The following is a 14908-nucleotide window of genomic DNA, read 5'->3' as shown; positions in this document are numbered from 1 at the left end:
AAATTTCATCCTATTACTATTACTCCAGTTTACAAGGTCATCCAGATCCTCCTGTATAATATCCCGATCCTTCTCTGAATTGGCAATACCTCCCAGCTTTGTATCATCTGCAAACTTTATTAGCACACTCCCACTTTTTGTGCCAAGGTCAGTAATAAAAAGATTAAATAAGATTGGTCCCAAAACTGATCCCTGAGGAACTCCACTGGTAACCTCCCTCCAACCTGACAGTTCGCCTTTCAGTAGGACCCGTTGCAGTCTCCCCTTTAACCAATTCCTTTTGATCCACCTTTTGATGTTCATATTGATCCCCATCTTCTCCAATTTAACTAATTCCCCATGTGGCATGGTATCAAATGCCTTACTGAAATCTAGGTAAATTAGATTTCTCTAGCCCATGACTGGGGAGTTAAATTTACTTGAAGTATATCAACATGATTTTACCATTATTTCTTCCAGGACACATGAACATTGTGAAGGAGGTTGCAACTAGTTAAGATTTAGAAAAAATTCTTGAGTCAACCACTGACGCTGATGCCAGCAACATATATTTATTGTCATTTTCAAGATATAACTTACTGTGTGCATATCAGGACTTCAGACGAAAAACAAGTTTATGATAAACTCTTATGTCATATATGGAATTAGAGGGACTGATTTTCAAGTTGGCCTGTAAAAGATTTTTAAAACTGGTTATCTTCCAACTTTTTGATCCATAAAGGCCTGAAGGCTTTCCAGGTTTTTTCTATTTATTTTTGCCTCAGATCAGAATATCAAATCCAGTTTTCTGTGGTCTCCCAGGAAGATCTCAGAAAAGGCATATTGTAAGCATCAAGCTCTTACTGGTAGTTTGAATCTTTAAACAAGGACATTAGTATACATCAATTCTCTGATATGTTAACTGGGCACTGAACTCAAATAAGAACAAAGTTTTGAATAGTCTAAACTGTTTGCATTAGGGAGCTTACACTGTTGTCGTTATTAAGCAAACCCTTAATGTAGGCATTACACCAGTAAGACACTTACCGCATCAGTGTATGTGCCTACCTCAGGAGTTTTCATAGGGAAAACTACGTTGTTGTAATCAAATTCTTGACTTTCTTCCCCTCAATTGTTCACCTTTCATTTATTCTTTTTGATGCCCTTGTTTCACTACTTCTCCTACCATGCAGTGTTCCAGCCTACATTGGATCTGAGTTTCTAGTATAACAAAAACAGGAAAACAAATATACACTTCAAGTCTTTACACAAAACAAAGGAGGGCCCAAGCCCATTTCCCTCTCTTCTTCCCCTCCCTACACTTGGCAGGTCACCTTTAAAAAAAGAGACAAATGCATACAATGAGACAAGTGCATACAATGAACAAATATATGAAGCTACAGGAGTTCCAAGATGTACAACATTGTGAAAATATATCTCAAGCATAAAAACTACACTCAGTAATTGCAAAAATAAAGTTTCACATTCTTTTAAACATTTTGATCCAAGCTCAAAGCAAACAAACATTAAACTTCAATGATTCTCGCCTAAACTCACATTAGTACAATAACTTTAAAATTTAAAAAGTGGAATCTTTTTTGGTGATAAAGAAACTGACCAGGTCCTTCAAAGAAGATACTGTACATATAGCAAAGACCCTAAGCATCAACAGTATATTCCAGCCAAAAGGAAGTCTCCAGCTGACCTGTTTCATACTTAGCATGAAATGTTACTGATGATTAAAAACCATAATTCACTAGGATCAGATATTAGGTTAGACCAGTACAAATAGAAGGAAAAACAAAACACTTTAAACAAGGTTCATTTTTTGCCATTGAGCTTTTTAGGCTAACAATTTCACTAGTGCAAGACCATATTTTTACCTGATTCAATGAAAGCTCATAAGTGTCACAATTTTTAAGAACACTCATACAAAACTATTTTTTTCCTTTTTTAAAAAAGTGCCACATACCATACTTTAAGTAAAAAGTTTACAAATTAATGGAAGACAGTCTGTCTCCATCTCTTGTCAACAAGGAAAGGCCAAAGTGATTCTCTGATCCCAACTCGAAATGGCGTTCGTTGTCCTATTCCCAGCATCTCTAGTTTGGAGCAGTCGAGCTGAGCATTCCTCGGACGAAGAGCACCCACTACTGGGCTATCAGTAATCTTTAAAAAAAAAAAAAAAAAAAAAAAAGAGAAACACTATATACAGTTAAAAACGGGGCTTCTAAATAAGAATGAGTGCACACTACCATTTGTTGCTTTCAATATGTTTATTCCCTTCAGGCAATTTTTCCGCTGCTGGACAAAGCCTACATAAGGAGTTCCTGCCACCTGAAATGCCCTCTCTCTCCATCTCAGACTTTATCTCAAATTAAAGTAAGTTAAAATCCATTTTCTCCTTTACTTAAAATTTTTGAACAATAGAAGGATAGGAAAACAAATTTTCATTTTGTAGAGCATTTAGGGGGCCTGTGTGTATTAACCACCCAACAGAAAATCCCATTTTACTTGTGCTCCTTGTGTGAATCTTCTTTATGACAAGTGGAAGAGTTCCCTTCAGCTAGACAACTATAAAATGCATCAGACCTGTCTGAACTGGTAAAGAGTGAGCCATTTAATGTTTTTTCACGTCATCTCCTCTCTTCCATATCTTATCCCCACTCCCCTAACAACGGCCAGGAAATCAGCAGATGTGGATAATGGATGAAGAATGCATATTCGTGGGATGAAAAATGCTTTAGAGACCTGCTTCTGCCACCAACAGTAAAGGTTGTTAAATATATGATCTCAGACCAACCTAGTATTGTGTAAGGTGTCTTTCTTCCATGTCACATTTCAGTACTAACTTTACTAATTAAGAATCCATGAACTTGTGAGCTAATAAGTCTCACCTTACCTTTAAATATAAACCCTAGAAGTTAACAGCATCTAACTAACAACATATGTAGTAGATTTTTTTTTTTAAATCTGATCCTGAGGTGCTAAGAATTTTCAAATTTCTTCCTTTACATAAACTCAAAGGTTATATGTTTTTAAATCCACCATTCTAAATATCCATGGATATCTCTCAACAATGAAGATCTATTCAGAGAATGGAATTTGAAAACAAATAATAGTAACTTAAACATTACCACAATACAAAGGAGATTATCTTCAAATTAAAAGACAGTAAATTTTATAGTCTTCCTTTAATGAAAAAATCTAAGAGGCAACAATTAGTTACAACTTTATTGATTACTAAGAGAAATTGCTCAATTTATAAAAAGTAGTCTGTGAAACTAAGGTATGCTAAATTAAATCTATGACTGCTAATTAAGTAGTTGGCTAGTTGGTTATTATTCACTTTAAAAATATCAAAAGACTCTGCTTTAGCCAGCTGTATCCTAGAAGTACTTTACACGCTGGACTTGCACATTTCTATAAGAATATACTGTACTTATGGGTAAATTGATTTCTGATTGAAACGATACATCTGTCATAGAAAAACAGAATCCAGTTAACATAGCAGCTGTCATTTCCCTGCAGCAGAAGATATCTGACAATGTTGTTGGCAGTACATCATGCCATACTAAGGATTTTGGGGATTCTTCCTTTTGCAATACTAAGATGTAATTGTTCACACTATCAGGAGAAGCGACTCACTTGTATTTTCAGTACAAGAAAGTGGCTCAAATGAAAACATTCAGAAATTTCTATACCTTTATATAGCCTCAACATTACTTACTGGTCTCAAGTGGCTGCTGGGGAGGTTGAAAGCATCTGCTATAGTACATGCCATTTCATACTTGGTCATCTGTTCATTACCAGACCAGTGGAATGTTCCTTTTATTGATGGATCCTAGAAAGAAACAAGCACAGATGAAGAGTCAGGCTGGCTCTTTTACAGAAATAGAATGTACAGGCTGCCATTCAAAGATGATGATACCATCCTGAAAAACAAGTTAATAATTAATTGAAATATTTCTGGAACAAATACATTTCCAGAGTAGAGACTGAGCAGATGTTTGGGAAGTGAAAAACATAGCCCTTATAAAGCTATCAGTGGGGCTGGCACAGTCCTGATACTACACATGTCTGGCCTGACTTTTCAGAGACGGTGAATATGAACTAAATGCGCTCTTAAAGATGACATGACAAAAAAGGTTCAATGTATAGAAAAATCCATTCTAAGTTCAAAATTCAAATAATGCAAGTGTGAACCCTCTTTTCCCTCACATCAAATGAGGGCTATGTAGAAGTTCTCAGACTGAACAAAGGCATTTTGTGAGAGAGAGAGAGAGAGAGAGAGAGAGAGTTGACAAGTCCAATCCCATCCACATAATATGGCTGGCTGTGTAGTATGCCACATTTTGAGTCAATTTACTTGTCACCTCACACATAGCGATTTCTGGATAGTGACTGCCAAAGCTAATATTGCAAGACAATTTCAAGTTAGTGTTTCCACATGTTTGTAACTTTTCAGCAAACTGCAATTTTGCACTTTAACATGAATTTTTCCATGCATGGTTCCTATCAATTGTTTTTTGGGGGAAAATTATGCCTGCCAGTTTTGAGTTAAATTGGAAAAATACACTTATTTTAAAAAATACTTGTTGCAGTTTTTAGAAGAGTGATGGGACTGGGATAGTTAGAAACAGCTAAAGGTTGAAAGATGGCTCTTGGACATGTAAGCAGCTCTCTAGTGAGCTGTACTTCTGCCAGGTTTGGGTGGGTGGGGGAACAACTTATTTTGGTTTTGCAGAACTATGATAGTTTGAAAACCCTCCTAGACTGTACATGTTCAATGAAGTGCACACAATGGACAGATTAACTGAACGTGCCTGCGCAACTCAGAAGTGTGCACTCCGCATAAAGATTCTGGGCTGCTCCCTCTTAAATTTGGAGCTACTGCCTCCTGGATAGCCCTCTAAGTCCTTATTTCCCCAGAACTGTGTTTGTTTGAAATTGGGATCATTAGAGAAAATTCAGTTAATGCTTCCTGGATTTTGAGTCCCAAAACGCACTCCAGGGAAACTTGTTACCGGGGGTGCTTCCCTGGGCTTCTCTTTGGCCTTCTCAGTTGGAGTCTATCTACAGCAGCTAAATGTTATTACAAGGGTTATCTGCATATATGAATACCTCCTCCATGATCCTACTCTGACAGCTCAGCTGGAAGAGCTCTGTAGTGGCAGTTTAATGAGGATATGTATAAAATGGTAGAGAGCTCATGCTCCATTTCAGAGAAATTGGAGCATTTACAGTTTCTCTGAAGCCCCTACCCCTCTATCAACATTCACCCCCTTCTGTCTCTCTGCAGCTGCATCAAATATTTTTTAAACCACACTCAGCACCATTGCATGAGCATCTTAAAAGAACTGCGTCCACCATAAAGTCTAATCAATGTTGATCTTAAAAAAACCCAAAGAGTAGAAAATTTAAGAGTACAATTTATTGTAGAAATACTACGGTGATGAACTGATGACTTGCATTTTTAGTCCTGGAGACAGCAAGATTCATGGTCATTCTAATTTCCTTGTGCGCAAACAGCTAAGAAAGCTCTGGGTCCTGCTCTTGCACTCTCATCCTTGCAACTTACAATTCCAACATTTCCCAAGTAGCACAACACTCATTGAGGGTCATGGATAGAGAAGTGGTTATTGAAGTAACAGAGGCTCAGCCCAGTGCTCTGAAAATTAGAACCAGAATCTTGGATTTGATTTGGTACTCAACTGTACCACAGCATGGAGGGGAAAATTAAAAAACAAAGACAACCTGTATTTTGTCTAAAGGAAACTCATTTTCTCACCAACATTCTCTTCTCCGATAGTTGTCGGCAAACACTGGCTACATCCTTGATGTTGGTGGGAAATCTCTGTTGCCAATGGTCCATATTGGCTGATTTGTTACTGAACTGCACTTTATCAAACATAACAGTCACAGCACTCTCTTCCAGCTTTTCTACCTCCCCGTATAAGATAGGAATTCTGAGCACTGCAGCACCTAAAGAGGAAAATTTTTTTTTAAAAGTGTTAAAAGAAAACTATGAATAACTATGACCTAATGAACCCTTGAGAATAACCCTAAGAGAATTTCAGAACGTGGATAAAAATTGTTTTAGACATTTGGTAAACTTTACATATATTCACACCCCTAAAAGAAAAACAGTATTAACTGTGCTTGTGTACAGTCTGCTGTCATCTCATTTTTAATCAATATGAAGTTATCAAATTTCATGTAGAACTGAAAACATTTATATATGGTAAATTAGAGTTGCTAAAATTACACCAAAAGATATCTATTCCTCTTTGTATAAAGTAGACATTTATATAGCTAATACTTTTATTCAAAAAGTGTTTATAATGCCAGTGATCTGTACTGTTAATGGACAGGCAGAGGCACCTACAGGTGAATTACCCAAGACTTGCAGAGAAAAGAGAATGAGCGAACAAAAGGCATCTCATAAGGGACCCATGGTGCGGGGAGGGGAGAAACAATATTACAGAGAAAGTGAGAAATTAGTAAACAGAGGAAATTAAATTAACTCAAGTGGCTACTTTTAAAAAAAAATATCATCAAAGAAAATATGTAAAATGTAGGCAATTAGGAAGTGAAGAAGAACATACAAGTTGCTGAGACTGTATAAGAGATTTTTTTCATTAATGAACACTTGCAAAGCTTGACTATATATAAGACTGCTGTCTGGATGATATACTCCCTAACGTAGCAAGGGAATTACCATTTGCTTTGACACTACCAGTTTTTGAAAGGTTATCAAAACTGAGATAGGGAAGAACAAAGAACAAAGAACCATTTTGGGTTGTTGTTTTTTGCTTTTGTTTTTAAAGGAAGCGAAATGATCTCTCACTGTTTCAAACAAAACAAACAAAATCATAAGAAAAGCCACTAAAAACTTAATTGTAAATAGGACTATTCACAATACAAATATATAAAGATCTTCCAATACAAACTTGATTGTAATTCTATAATAAAAGAAACCAAAGTTAACAGTTGAAAGAGTGATCCATGTACTATTTGGATTTTAGTAAAACAACCGATTCAGTGTATGATGATATCTTACTTAAAATCAATTTAAATCTGCTTACACAGGAATACTGCCACAGACCGATTACTGACTGAAACACGATAACCAAAGGGTTATGAAACATAGCAATGTACTGAGTTGGGGAAGGTGTGTAGTGTTCGTTCCAGTCTTACCTTCATTACCAATCCAGAAGAGGGAGCAAACGGCATCTTAATAAAATGAATAGATCATACTAAATTGGGAGGTTTTGTAAACAGTTAGGACATAAATAATACAAAGGCAGCTATGGAGATTTGGAACATCAGCAAAGAAAATTAGATTCCACTTGTAAGAAAGAGAAAACAATCCCACAGGGACAGGAAGTTAGATTAGATGTTTTAATAGGTCTTTTCCAAATCTAGAGTCTATGATTTTATTAATTTAATATGACCTATTAGCTCATCTGTAACAAAGTGAGAAGAAAAAAAAACTTCAATGGAAGGCTTTAAATTGTATTCTTACCTTCATTATTTTCAAGGACTGCCTTTTCTCCTTCTAGTTTAGTTTTACCATAAAGATTTAGGGGATTTGGTGCATCACTCTCTTTATAAGGAGGATTTGTTCCATCAAACACATAGTCTGTACTAATGTAGATCAGAAATGCTCCAACTCCAGCTAAGATAAAAGATGTGTGAGGGAAAAAGAAAGAAAAAAAAACTTACTATGAGCCTTTAGTGATAGAAGGGAAAATTGCTATTCATTGCACCTAAAGACATTTGTACTCTGTTTTATTCAAATTCACTATAATTCATACTTTCAGTATGAAACTACAGTCATAGATGGAAAAAAATTCGTGTTCTAGATTCAATACTATCCCCTTGTCTTCTCACCACTTCATTCCCTGACTTTGTCACCTTGATAATCCCCCCTCCCCACACACACACACACACACACACGTGCAGTCTTCACACTTAAACAGCCAAGATCCATCATTGCCTCAACAAGCTTTCTATCTAGCTTATTTAGGTGAAGTGCTATGCATAGTTATGCCACTGTATAAATTAATGCAGTATCCTGGCCAAAAAAAAAGAATCTCAGTCTCTTTACCTGCTTCTTTTGCTAAGTTCCCTGAAGCAGTCACATTGAGCTGAGAAACAACATCTGCTTGACTTTCTACAACATCTGGTCTTCTCTCAGCAGCACAATGCACTATCACATGAGGCTGAAAATTAAAGACTCAATTTTAATGAGGAACAAAATAAAAAAATAGCAATTGTGCCCTCAACATAGAAACCAGGTCTGTCATCTACAGAGAAACTAACTAGTATTTTGATTTAATTGTGGCACTGATCCACAACAATCATAATTTATTGTGAAATCTCAAAGAGCTTTCTTTCTTTTGGAAATGCAACAGAATAAAGCTGCCTTAAGATTTTATAATAAATACCTAAGGATCTCATTTAGTAATTTTGCCGCCATGATCCTCAATAATATCTATCTTACAGCAAGGAGTTTTGTTCTCATCTGAGTGTTAAGGATTATATGGGTTAGACACAATACCCAATCATCCGCAATGATAATTAAACAATACTAACCAACTTAGATTTAAATGGTATTAAGGCAGAGTTCATAAATGATTTGCTTGGCAGGTGTAGACCAGGCACAAGAGCTTCCTAACTTTTTTCTAGACTAGGTCCCGATTTATTCTAGAATAAGCTTTTTAAAAATTTATTCCTTGGAAGCTATGAAACAACTTGGAAGTTTGTGAAACACAACATTGGCTGTTATAAGGTGATTTCTGCCATGAGAGGAACAAGGTATACAATTATTCTGCATCTTTAGTGTAATGAAACCTTATTGTGACATTGCATTGTCTCCATACAAATCATTACAGAAATGTAACAGCTTTTTATTTAACTACTAAATGGGTGTGTTTACACTGACTTGCTGTTGATTGCGTAATATACCTAAATACAACAAACACAGGGTTTGTACACAGTCACTGTACAAATTAGAGGAACAAGAAAACTGCCATCATCTTCCAAACTACTAACTCAGAAGGATTTTGTAGTGCCACTGGGATCATATGAGCTAAATGGTGCAAGACATCTTAAAATTATTTGTTTAATGAAGGATACACATAGTCTCCAGTGCAATATGGCAAGTTGTCTGCTTCTTCTTTCCTTCCAGTAATCTTACCTGAAAATCCTGGATAATGTCATGAACCCCAATAGAATCCAGAAGATTAACCCGCTCAAATTTGGGTCGAGCTCTACTGTATCCACAGCCAACTGCATGCCAATTGTTTTCATTAAATTCTTTGTACACTGCTCTGCCAAGAAGCCCAGTAGCTCCTGTAATCAGAACACGTCTACTGGGAATATTAACATCTTCCTGGGGGGGGGGGGGGGCAAGGGGGGGGACAACAAAAAAAAATACATTTTTATTTCTTTCCATTATACTTAATGTCTCAGTTTAATGTTTTGCTATTTGAATGCAACCATAATCAGTGCAAATGAGTGTGATCATATTATTCCTGAAAAATGTTCAGGTTTGCTTTCTTCGCTGTTTTCAAAAGCGTAGTGATTACATATTACAAAGCTTTATAGGGCTCAATGTATCACTTAAATACTTGAAAGCATAGGATGATGTTACAGCAGCAAATATAGATACACATTTATGTTACATTTCAGAGATCTGAACTGCAAAGCTTCATTCAAAAACTTATTTATGTCAGTAGAGGTGAACAAAGAATTGAAAAATATAAAAAACAAAGGGTCAGATATTTAAGGGAGCTCATAATTCAATAGCTCCCCTGCACAACAGGAACTGCTAAGTGATGAGTGCTTCTGAAGATCTGACTCTGAATGTTTTATTGAAAAAGTTGTGAACTAATCCTGTAATGAGCTCCTTCTGGGCAGCCTCTGTGCCCAGGAAGAGTCCCACTCACTACAAAAGGATTCTGCAGAGGTATTCCCATCAGGAGCTCACTACAGAATTGAGATGTAAATGGAATATTTCAGGCAAATAATTAATAAAATACTCGCACAATTCATGTTTAGTTGGACAAGATGCATCAGAAAAATGCTTTGATTATTTAACTGTTCCAATTGTCCATGTGGTATACTAAAGCATACTTCAGTGCTTAACAAGATTACCTACAGATAAATTTATATAAATTACATACAAAATGGAGAGTGCAAGAATCTTTAATAATAAAAAGTGACTAGCAACCTCAATATAGGGTTTGTGAGCTGTTTCCCCTATAATTATAAGCAAGAATATGTTATTCTTAAATTTAGTCAGGTAACTGGATGATGTTTTAGAGAATCATTCTGAATTTACAAGTCAAAAATTGGATGCTCATTTAAATTTGCACTAGAAACTGAGACCACATCTGATGAAATCTAAGCAAAATGATAACCTTTAACAGTTTAAGTAAATGCAATTTGTATTCTGTTACTCTACCTTGAAGAGACAGCACAAATGAGTAAGCAAGTTCATGACCAGGAAACCATTTCAAAGACTGGGATAAACAATCATGGTCTTTTCAGTCTGCCAGCAGATAGAAGACATCTGCCATAGGTTCAGAACAAATTTATTCTAAGTATGAAATAGATCAGATTTTCCAACCTCTATACATAACCCACTCACAATAAGCACTGCATTGATTCTTTACTGAATGCCTCCCTGAAGCAACAATGTTTGCTCTGCAAGCAGATCCAGTGGGTGCCTTTGATGGTGTTCATGGTTGTGTGTGTCAGCAGGAGCACTGACAGAGTTACTTCCATTGGTTCTGTTCACAAGTCTTGTCAATTTCAAGGTTCCTTAGGAAATCAGCTACAGAGGTACTGGAGCAGTCTTTTTGCAGACTCAGTGACAACACCGTATCTGAACACATTCAGAAGATTTTCCTTTAAAACCAGAAGATATAGAAGCTTAAATCCTAACTCCTTGTTTTGCTCCACATTCCCCTTTCTGCAAGAAGAGATTCCTGTTTGCTCCTGCATTTCTCTAACTAAAAGGGGCAGGGGTGAATATTATATATTCAAGTTATGTCTGGTAACTGCTGTGTCTAGGTAACTCAAGCTGCACAGGTCTGCTAACTTTTTTTTTGAGCTTGTTAAAATTACCAATCCCATTTTATATCAAATTACAAGAGGGTGGATACTTTGATTTTAATATTAAAACTGTGACATGACTGCTGAATGTCAGTCTGAGTTTTACTGTAGTCCTGCCTGATTGGAGGATACATCCAAAAAGCTAGTTATGGATATGAAGGTTTCCAATAAGATTTCTCTCTATATGATTTAAGTTAAAAATATAAAGCCACATAAAGAATAGTCTGTAATGTTTTGAGTGTCATTCCGTTACATGCAAGTTTTATGAAATTAACAGATTCAAGTTACTGTTCAAGGAAGCCTCACTGCAGCCAGGATTTCCAGGCACTCTTTATAATTGAGAAGCAATCACTTGCATTCAAACGCTTCCAACTATGAATATAACAGTAAAATAACACACTGTACAGATATGTCTCACTCTTCTAGGTGTTCACTGAGGATAGAGGCAAAGGAAGTTTTGAAGCACAAACTAGGATGTTAACCTGAGTTATTTAACAGTAAAGTCTGAAATAAGATCAAAAGAACTTTAATCAGAGGTCTCTCTTTCAGATAAAAAGAATGAATACACAATGACGCCAAAAGCTGAGAAACAGAATATTTTAAAAGACAACATTCCTTTGTAGACACTAGTTGAATGCAATTTAAGAGTACAAGTTTTTGAAAGAGGTGGAAAGTTTCAGCTTTCACCTTGAAAGCTGTTATAAAAATATTTTAGATGAAATCTAGACTACATAAGGAGTTAAGAGCTTGACAGCATGAGACAACAATGAAGTTCAACTATTAAAATCCTTTAAATTTCAAAGCCAATATAATTCAGTGATGACAATACACAGTAATTGGATATGAACTGGCAACCAATGCTGTTTTGGGCTATACCATGCACAGAAATATCAGAACTGGGAAGTCACTGTCAAGGCTATCCCTAGAATACTCCAGTTAGTTTTGGACACCCTCAACAACAAAAATGAATTGGATCTCAGAAAAGAATAAAAGTGATGAAAAGGCTGACAGACTTGAGTTGTAAAGACAGAAAAGTGAACATATCAAAATATTTTACTAGAGCAGGGGAGGGAAAACTTCCACCCATCAGGGCTTTCAATCTAGCCCACGGGATTGCCAGCCCCGTGGCGCAGCAGGGTTACAGCAGGCTCCATGCCTGCCCTGGCCCTGCGCTGCTCCCAGAAGCGGCTGGCACCACAACCCTGCGGCCCTGGGGAGGAGGAGCAGAGTGCTCCATGCACTGCGCTTGCCTGTAGGCACCGCCCCCTGCAACTCCCATTGGCTGGGAACAGGGAAACGCGGCCAATGGGAGCTTCAGGGGGTGGTACCTGCCCCACCCCACCCCTAGGAGTCACTGCCGGACATGCCAGCCACTTTCGGGAGCCGTGTGGGGTCAGGGCAGGCAGGGAGGCTGCCTTAGCCCTGCTGTGCACTGCTGCCACCCCGAAGCTGCTCGAAGTAAGCAGCGCCAGGCCAGAGTCTGCATCCCAACGCCCCTTCCCTGAGCCCCTAACTCCCTGCCTTGAGCCCCCTACCGCAACCCTCCTACACTCCAACCCCTTGCCCAGTCCCCTCCCACACTCTGTACCCCTCTTGCACCCCAACCACTTGCCCTGAGCTCCTTCCTGCACACCACACCCTCTCCCGCATCCCCTCCCACAACCCAACCCTAGCCCTATATTCATGGTTCAGCATACAATTTCCCCACCCAGATGTGGCCTTCGGGCCAAAAAGTTTGCCCACCCCTGGACTAGAGGGAAATTTAATCTCTCTCACTTATTTACCAAAATTTTGAAAAACACTTCTAACACTATTTAAACACCACAATGCAAATATTAAAGACAAAAACACCTATAATCAGTAGTAAAAGTATTGCTACAACATGAATATAAAACAAAATTATGAGAAAATTAGTCATTAATCCACATTCCACCAATCAGTAAAAAACTACAGAATCAAATAGATATAGGTGGATTTTCCAAGGCAGCAAATTCAGGTAAGAGGCCTGCACAGGGAACATTCTTCTGCAAAGTAAAAGCATTCCTTAGGTTCTTCACTTTTGTCATGGAATAAAAAGGTAGACGGGTCCCAGATTGTTCAAATATATGAAGCTTGTAAATACTCTCAAGCTTAAAAAAAAAAAAAAAAAAAAATATGACCACAACAGTTACCTAGCAGGTTACTAGGAGTCAGAATTTCTAAATTCTAATCCCAGGCCAATATCACCAGCAAAATTCAGGGGACTCAAATGATACAATGGTGCCCTGAGACTACTCGAAAAAAAAATTCTGACATAAAATCTGAGCCACTTGTACAAGTGGCAAGAGCTTTTTGTATGCCATGTCTACCTTTAGATGTTTGCAAGGTTAGTGGTGATGCAGTTATACAGAAAATATCTTGTGAACAATGCCTCCCTTTCTTCCTCAGGGGATAAGGATAGAGTCTTAGACCACCAGAAAAAGAGTGCTATTGTTCCCCCCAGAGGTGAACATCTGGATGAGGCACATGCCTGGTTTATTAAAATCAAATTAAAGAGCATATACAACAGAAGTGGTAGTAATAGATCGCACTAAACATATTATCTTCAAATAAATGGAATACATACATTTAGATAATGCAAAAATAGATTACTTCCCCCCCTCCCGCAAGGAACAGGAAGCTGAAGGAACCTTTTCATCAGGTTATCGAATGACAGTTTCATAAATAACTACCTCTTACCGCCCAGAAATCTAATTAGGTCTGTTTTCCTTCTTTATGTCCAGTGCTGTTTTTTAATGCGGTACTGATGAGCGCTGCTGTCTGGCTGGGTTTGGTGTAGGGCTCCCTCAGACTTGGCAGCAGGAACACTCATTTCAAGGCTAAGGGATTCATTCTGCAGTGGGCGGCTTGTTGAGATGACCCTGGCTGGTCTGGAGAGCGGGGGTGGGACTGGGCAGGCCCGCTGATGAGCGCGCAGGCTCCTCGGGAGCCGGGTCTCCACTCAGAGCCACGCCACAGGAGTGTAGTTGTCCCGCTCCCCCGGACCCGCTGCGGGAGAGGGGGGGAGGGGCCGAGAGACCGCGCCACCCGACCCAGCCGGGAGCTCGCCCGATGCGGCGCTGACGCAAGGCGACGGCTCTCCGGGGTGCAGGCCTATGGGGGAGAGCTAGAAGCAGGCCGCAGGGGAAGGGTCTGGCGAGTCGGTGACGGTGGCTGGAGCCTCTACGCACCCTGCCCCAGCGCTCAGGCCGCCAACGCGCCCCGCTCACCTCCACCAGCTCGCAGTGCCCCGGCACGAAGCGGATCTTGAGCTCCTTCTCCCGGCCAACCATCCCCGCCGGCCTCGGCCTCCCGCTGCGCCACCGACCCCCTCGCTCCCGGCGCGACCGACGGCCGCTTCCGCGCTCGCTGCGCAGCTCAGCAGCTGATTGGCTCCTGAGACGAGCGGTTCGTGAGGCACGCGAAGACCCCTCCCGCCAGCTCATTGGCCCCGCTCTCGGCCGGCTCACGCGCGGGGCTCAGGAACGAGCCCATTGGCCGGAGGGGGCCTCACACGCGCCCACAAGCTTCTTAAAGGCGTAGGAGCCCCATTACGCTTTGTTTTGACTAACGGGAAGGAAGGAGTAAGTCGGCGGCCCAGCCTAGCCCGGCAGAGGAGCCAGTCAGCTGCTCCCAGGCCGGACTTAGCTAAGGCTGAGTTGGCTGGTGCTGGTCTAGGCAAGGGCCAGCGGCCGGGCGGGTGCTGGTGAGGCCCGGCTCAAGCCCTCCCGCTGCGGGCATCGGGGCCAACAGGGCTGGTCCCTGGCAGGCCCCAGCACTGTGC

The 14908-nt window shown here is 39.5% G+C and overlaps 1 protein-coding gene and 1 long non-coding RNA gene across 3 annotated transcripts in view; one reads left to right on the top strand and one right to left on the bottom strand.

Annotated features, from left to right (window-relative positions):
* Positions 1 to 2889, top strand: part of LOC119860209 — a 44713-nt gene extending 41824 nt beyond the window's left edge. For both annotated transcript variants that reach the window (XR_005294459.1, XR_006283195.1), the window contains 2 exons: positions 2269 to 2361; positions 2665 to 2889. This is a non-coding gene — a long non-coding RNA (uncharacterized LOC119860209). The remainder of the gene's footprint in view (positions 1 to 2268; positions 2362 to 2664) is intronic.
* MAT2B (methionine adenosyltransferase 2B) lies at positions 527 to 14626 on the bottom strand. The gene is made up of 7 exons (XM_038413613.2): positions 14355 to 14626; positions 9185 to 9379; positions 8093 to 8207; positions 7508 to 7660; positions 5771 to 5964; positions 3710 to 3823; positions 527 to 2148 (listed from the first exon to the last, which is right to left on the bottom strand). The coding sequence occupies exons 1-7, from the start codon at positions 14568 to 14570 to the stop codon at positions 1978 to 1980; spliced, it is 1158 nt and encodes a 385-aa protein (XP_038269541.2). The 5' UTR covers positions 14571 to 14626; the 3' UTR covers positions 527 to 1977.
* Positions 14627 to 14908: the final 282 nt, after the last annotated feature.

The sequence above is a fragment of the Dermochelys coriacea genome, chromosome 8, assembly GCF_009764565.3.
Source record: "Dermochelys coriacea isolate rDerCor1 chromosome 8, rDerCor1.pri.v4, whole genome shotgun sequence".
Taxonomy (NCBI): Eukaryota; Metazoa; Chordata; order Testudines; family Dermochelyidae; genus Dermochelys; species Dermochelys coriacea.
Note: the sequence above shows the minus strand (reverse complement) of the source record. Positions and strands in the feature narration are given on the sequence as shown.

Bases quoted from the DNA above. Each gene is read 5' to 3' on its own strand.
- MAT2B (XM_038413613.2), bottom strand. From the start codon at position 14,570: ATGAGCTGGCGGGAGGGGTCTTCGCGTGCCTCACGAACCGCTCGTCTC. The intron at 3,824-5,770 runs GTGAGAAAATGA...GTTTCTTTCTAG, and splicing joins TATCGGAGAAGAGAATGTTG to GATCCATCAATAAAAGGAAC. The intron at 2,149-3,709 runs GTAAGTAATGTT...TTTTTTTTAAAG, and splicing joins CCAGCAGCCACTTGAGACCA to ATTACTGATAGCCCAGTAGT.